The 6,600-nt window shown below is 32.9% G+C and overlaps 1 protein-coding gene across 1 annotated transcript; it reads left to right on the forward strand.

Annotated features, from left to right (window-relative positions):
* The first annotated feature begins 1,143 nt into the window (after window positions 1-1,143).
* LOC149483987 (uncharacterized) lies at window positions 1,144-6,348 on the forward strand. The gene is made up of 7 exons (XM_089702041.1): window positions 1,144-1,241; window positions 2,770-2,901; window positions 3,658-3,892; window positions 4,545-4,697; window positions 5,262-5,419; window positions 5,543-5,597; window positions 5,939-6,348. Exons 1-7 carry the CDS (start codon window positions 1,154-1,156, stop codon window positions 6,171-6,173), a joined length of 1,056 nt encoding a protein of 351 aa, XP_089558167.1. The 5' UTR covers window positions 1,144-1,153; the 3' UTR covers window positions 6,174-6,348.
* Window positions 6,349-6,600: the final 252 nt, after the last annotated feature.

Consider the following 6,600-nt stretch of genomic DNA (forward strand, 5'->3'; position numbering starts at 1 on the left):
CAATTGCGTGATTTATTTAAATAATACTGGCACGTGCATTCCTTTCTCATATACGAATACATGAAGATGCTTTAAGTGAAGTCAAGGCTGCAGGGTTTTTGTTTCTATAAATACAGGTCTCATGGAAGAATAGTTCTCTTTAGTACTTCTTGTGAGCACTCTAAGAAAATGAAGGCACGCTTGCTGTTCACTTTCATTCATTTTTAATACAACATACAGTAGAAATAAAGGTGTTTTGCTAACGTTTATAAAATATTCTAATTTTGGTTTGAAATTTAAAATGTTTTTATAATTCATACTCGTTTCAGGATTATAAACAATTTATTTCAGTAACAACATATTAAATATTCTAAATGCTCACAGAAAGTAAATTAAAAATATGATAATCAGGGTTGAGCTTAATATATGTATCTCGTTTAAAAGGAAAATTTACATATCAACTTAAAAAGCTTTTGCTACGAGTTTCACGCGCCTACGGTGTTTGAGTGCTACGAGCGCTACGTGTCTGTGTAGTTTAATTGCTTCTCTTTTAAAAGGATCATTGCCACGTTTTTAAAGAATTTTTGATTTTATCCTTTAAAGGTTTCGGTTTTGGCATTTTTAATTTACAGTTACTTCTGTCTAATTTCGGAGCACTTCACCTATTTATCGTTAAATATTCGTTTTAATATTTTCCTTCTCGTATCTGCTGTTAGCTGCTATTTTTCAGCATTCGTTTACAAATATTATATGGGTTTATGGGCTGTCGATGATGAATGTCGCACTAATGCAAATGTGTATCTTAAGTTTCCCCTATACGGTATCTTTTTATAGCTCAGAATAAATTTTAAAATTCAACATCAAAAAATAATTATTTATGAAAACCTTTACAAGTGTTTATGAATTTTTTAAGGTGCTTAACGAAACGGCAAAAAGCCGTTTCGAATCAGATTCATAAGACGATATTATGATTCACCAAAAGTGACCATTAATTAGCCAGTAGCCCCATTGTTATGTGTAGGTAATATTCCATAAAACTCTTGTTCCCGAATATTTATTTCCTGTTTTCTTTTTCTCGTTGTTGCTCATGTTTACATAACAACCTTAAAGCTAATATTAGCCTAATAATTATTGAGTTAATTATTACTAAATATTCCAGGTGGTGAAGGGGAAAATGAGTTCACAATGTTTATGGCATGCATGTCGTGCGCTGTCTGCTGGCTTGCTACTGATGCTGTTGGGAGGAGCTATGGCAGTCATAGGTATTCAATATTTAAATATTAACGCATTGTGTGCTCAATGCAAACAAAACGCGAATATAGAACAAGAATATAATAATTATTCTATTTCAACGGTTTAAATTGTATCCAACAACAACAACAACACGAAATAAAGTATATTTTTGTATGGTTCGGAATATTACATGTTTAAAAAAAATATGTTTTTATTTTACGATTTCTATTCTCATATATTCTTGTTTTTTTTTTTTTATTTTAGCATGTTTTATAATTAGACCTTTGCCATTTCCGTAGAAATGAGCGCATGGACATGCACAAGCACTTCCGGTAGCGTTTCGAAACAGACATTTCCGGATCAGAACATCCGACGCCAGCAAATGCAAAGTTTATTACTTATCATATAGGTACACATTTATGTAGCATGGTTTAAATATTTATTACTCACTAATCAATGCTTCAAGGAATCTGTTTTTAAAAAAGTTTAGTAATAAATATTACAAAAGCTCAAATTAAAGCTTAGGCTAATGACTTACACAAAAAGCAATTCACCATTTAAGGAACTAAATAATGACTGACTATGAATGTATGTTTTCATTAACTGTTACCATCTGCATCGTAATGAAGTATGTACATATTTAAATTGTAAAAAAATATTAATTATATGTATTAACGTACCTAAAACCACTTACATTAAATTCAGATAATTTAACATAGCGAATTTGAAAATAATTTTCCCTGTTTGAAATTTGAATACTCTGATAGGTACATATTGAATAATACACTGTTAACCACTTCAGTAGCGCATGTAATTTAGTAATGGATAATGAGGTGGTCACAATTGAGTGTAATTATAAATGAGTATCGGGGAATGAAATGTAAGGTTGTTATTTAACGAACCAACAAAACCGCATTCACACAACTTGCTACAGCCGCAATATATGAATCATACGTTGATTACTTACCCACCATCAACCGAAATTAATTAAATTGATAAATCACATTAATTAATCTGATTTAAATTTATGTGATTTAATATAACAATTATTTCTCATGGTGTACAATAACATACATGGTGTACATGTAACAAGTATCTATTTAGCAAAATCAAGACAATTTACTTATGCACTTTTATTAATTAAATTTAAAAAATAGCTGATTGTATACATTGCTTCACTTATATGGAAAGTTACGCTGTAAGCGAATAATAAGAGGTGTTGTCTATTGAATTATATTAATAAGCCGTTTTTGAAAGCCTATGAATTAAAAAATTGACGCGGTAAAACGGTAGTAACTCTTATGAAAACCCGATATGCATCTGCAAGTCAATTTATTAAATTTAACTTTGAGCTACTTGGCTGAATATCATTCAGGCAGTTATTAATAAAATTATGAAACGGCTGATCGAGCTAGTCTTGAGCTAGTCGGCTGCGTCATTTAAATTTACAAAAAAGCTACCGAACATTATAAAAAGTAATTCGTTAGTAATTAGTTTTGAATTTTATTTAGTAGGTAGGTATATATCTTACAAGACTAACAAATAACTATTTTACAGGTTACTACGCAGATACATTATCAGTAGCTCAGGAAGTGCGCGGAAACGCGACTGTCTCTGTGAAAGATGAGGCGCGAGGCTTCCATCTCAATAACCTATCATACGCGGGACCTATTGTTATGGGATTTGGAGGTGTGACATTTGTTGTCATTTTATGAATACTACAAAGCTTTAGTATGCAATTTATTGACCTTAAATTAATAATATTATCATGAAGTGATGATGATGTGACTATATGTATAACAAAATCTACATTTATAAGATTTATATTTATACTATGCGATTCAATTAAGAATAGAAAGTCACCTTTATGCGTCAATTTAGTGTCAATATGTCATTTTAAAAGTACGATTTCCTTAGGCGCGGGACATATACAAGCGGTGCGGCGCGCCGCGGGCGCGCTGCCGGCGTGCATCAGGTGCGCTATTGGCATTTTGTATGAAATAATTTTGGAAAGGCGGCGCAACCTTGGCACAACCGTGGCGTGCCGTCTCGACGCCTGTTCAAAATTCTTTCATACAAAATGTATAAGAAGGACGTGGTGCAAAACAGATTCAAGAGGTGCGCTTATGGCACGCCCGCGCCTGCGCCGCTTGTGTTTGACCCGCGCCTTATAAATCATTTTTTCATGCCAATTACTGTTTATTTTGACTAACTATTACTCATTCATCAAATTACGATTAATGTTTTATTTCTTAGTTAAGATTTTTATTGATCGTTAGAATGATATCCTATGACGTCATAAAATAGCGCTGAATCAAAAATATTCTTAATTACGATCACATAGTACAGCAATTTTATCAGGGGTTGTGACCAGTGGCCCATTTGCCCCTAGCTTGCTCTAATATAAAAAGCACACCTAATTCAGTACAAAAATTAACATTTCAGGTTTCATCGTAGTCGCCGCGTGCGTGATGACATTTGAGGCTCGAGACAGTGCAGCCAAAGTCACTCCCGCCCGGCCGCAAGCGATACCGCGGCCGTTACCGCGAAGGGGCCCCTGCGCCACCCCAGCTCGGCTTGACCAACTCGGCGTCTATAGATTACCCCACGTGCTTCCTCTACCACATGCACTGCCTCTCCCACAAACTCATAGAATACGACAACCTCACACACGAAAAAGGTTAACAATATTATGTTTTAGTAGCTAGAAACACTTTTAAATGAGTAGAGTTAGAATTTAGATCACATTTCACAACATTTCGTACTTACATCAGAACGCAATTCCTTTATTAGTAGAAAAGTAGTAAAGAATATCAATCAAGATCGACTTTTACTAATCTGGTTACCAGATGAAAATTACATTTCACCAAGTTTCATATATAAATATGTATATGAAAATATAATATACTGGCAACGCTTGCACTAAATCAAGAAAAAACCGATCACTTTAATCAGATTGCTATCACAGGTGTGAATACATTTTACAAATGAAATAAATTCGTAATATAATTAATAATCAATATAAAAAATTAAGAAAAATTTAATATATATATTACGATCACGAATTATAATCAGTAACAATGTTGATTTACTATTTTCTAACATTTCAGTCATCATAACACAAATTTAGACAATGCATGTGTGTTTCAAGTCCATATACACTGCACAGTCAGTAATGGAAAGTTATCCCGTTTGAATTGATTTAGGCTTATTCATAATCCTTGCATACAAAAACATACTGCTACTTTTTTTAAGCAAAAAAAATATCTCGTTAATTATTCAATATCCACCCCATTATTCAGTTGTGAATAGGATAGTAAGTGTATGTACAGAGGTGGTGAACGAGCTAAAGAAAAAGCACGCTTCGGGTCAGCGCCCGATTTACGTAGCGCTAGCGGTCGCGCTACGTTGCCGGTTACTGCGCTACGACGACCGCTACGGCGCTACGCGCTTTCTGTAGATGAGCCTCCGCAATCAGCTGTCAGGTATCATTATACTAATTATTATGTATGTATTACCAAATGAATTTATGGCTTGATTCGATTCAAGACATTCATTTCAAATGCTTATATATGATGTATGCGCTTAAATAAGAATAAGACAAATAAGCCTACGGGCATAATGAGGTATGTTGACTTTCCTTACATTTATTTTATTTGTTTATGTGCAAAGGATCCAGATTGATTTCTAATGTAATTTTTGTGTGTATTCATTCATATCTTCCCAACTGCCCATAATGTTTGTTGATATATTTTTAATATTTATTACAAAACTAACGTTAGGGTATTGAACTGACCATGTATGGATTTACTTCACACCAAGTTGCATAATTCATAGTAATGAACGAAAATTGCCATTCAACCAATAAATGTAAGAAATTGTATGTCTATTGCTGACCATTTATTTATATTAAATATTAATCACCAATTAATTATTAAAAATGCCATTACTAGTCAGTTCGTATACCGTGGAAATTACTGTTCTAACCAAAATAAAAGACTCATTACATTTACTCTATAAATATAAATACTATTTTATTGCATTTCTAGTGCTAGCGCAGCAGAATCGGAGTGTGGTTCGCAATCGTCTTTAGCACTTGACTTGCATGGTAGCGGCGCATGCGCGGGGGTGACATTGCGCGTGCGTGACAACACACGGCGACGACCTCTCGCGCGGCAACAACGACTTGTTGATGACATATCACAACGTAAGTTTTCATACATATTTTTAATTCAAATCATTTATTACAAATAACCAATACATTTTTACATACATATTAACAACCTTATACAGGTTACCAGTTTATTTTTCAAAAAACATATTATTTCAGCTGTTTCTGGAGAACGAATGAATACAATAAATGGGATTGAGGAATATCCACCAAGGTAACAGTTTAACTATGATTTAACTTATATCATACATAAGTGATTTCTTATAACTTTATAAGAAATCTTCTTCTTCTCTTAATTAATGGCTCCACCTTATAAGAAATCTGCACTTATACGTGAAATCACTTATATGTGATTTCTTATAAATTTATAAGAAATCACTTATACAAGCATGTAGATATTTAACAGTTAATTATTTCTGAAGCTCCGTTGCCGCTTCACCATCCAAACATGATATGAGGTATGGGTATGGATATGGGTATTTAGGCGTACAACTTTCAAAGAATTTTGCTTATTGTAAGATCATTTCAAATTAATATGTAATGGGTCAATTTCAGAGTGAACACTGAGGAAAGAACAGACACCGTTGAAATGGTACATCTCTCTGTAGAAAGAGAGATCCGAGCGTGTAGCGCACCGCCTCTGTCTTCCCCTCCACAATCACCTATGTCCATTTTACAGACTGAAACACGTATATGTATTGAACCTGAAGAAAATAAAACAAACGAATGTATTTTACCGTTAGATAATAGTAGTGAAACTAATGATATAATAGAAGATACCAATAATTAAAATAGAACTCATGATCTTGTAAAAGAATTACCTACGTACGAAGACGATGCGAGTTTTGCTCAATTTTAAACTAAAAGAGAAAAAGATACATAAAACAGTTAATTCATAATCCACAAAGTCTTTCTGCGTTTTAATTTAAGGTTGGTAAACCAAATTCAATCAATAAAAAATTGAGCCTCTTAATTTTATTATGTTTACGGCCTAATTCGTATTAATATGTAAATTTCCAAAATTTATATTCCATGAAAATATTATGTACCTACCTACATTGATTTAATCTATTATGTTTCATAAGTTGTCGTTATTTTATAAATTGTAGTCAGTTATTTTTTGAACTCAAAACGCACATTGAATTTTAAAAACTTTATTATATCTAAGATTAAATATCTTCGAATTTGTAAGTCAATCATTCTTTTTTAAGTCTAAT

This window comes from Colias philodice, chromosome 12 (assembly GCF_061535455.1).
Source record: "Colias philodice isolate Cphi_HAF_F1 chromosome 12, ilColPhil1 Martin Lab GWU primary, whole genome shotgun sequence".
Lineage (NCBI taxonomy): Eukaryota > Metazoa > Arthropoda > Insecta > Lepidoptera > Pieridae > Colias > Colias philodice.

Bases quoted from the DNA above. Each gene is read 5' to 3' on its own strand.
- LOC149483987 (XM_089702041.1), top strand. From the start codon at position 1,154: ATGAGTTCACAATGTTTATGGCATGCATGTCGTGCGCTGTCTGCTGGC. The intron at 1,242-2,769 runs GTATTCAATATT...ACTATTTTACAG, and splicing joins AGGAGCTATGGCAGTCATAG to GTTACTACGCAGATACATTA. The intron at 5,598-5,938 runs GTAACAGTTTAA...GGTCAATTTCAG, and splicing joins ATTGAGGAATATCCACCAAG to AGTGAACACTGAGGAAAGAA.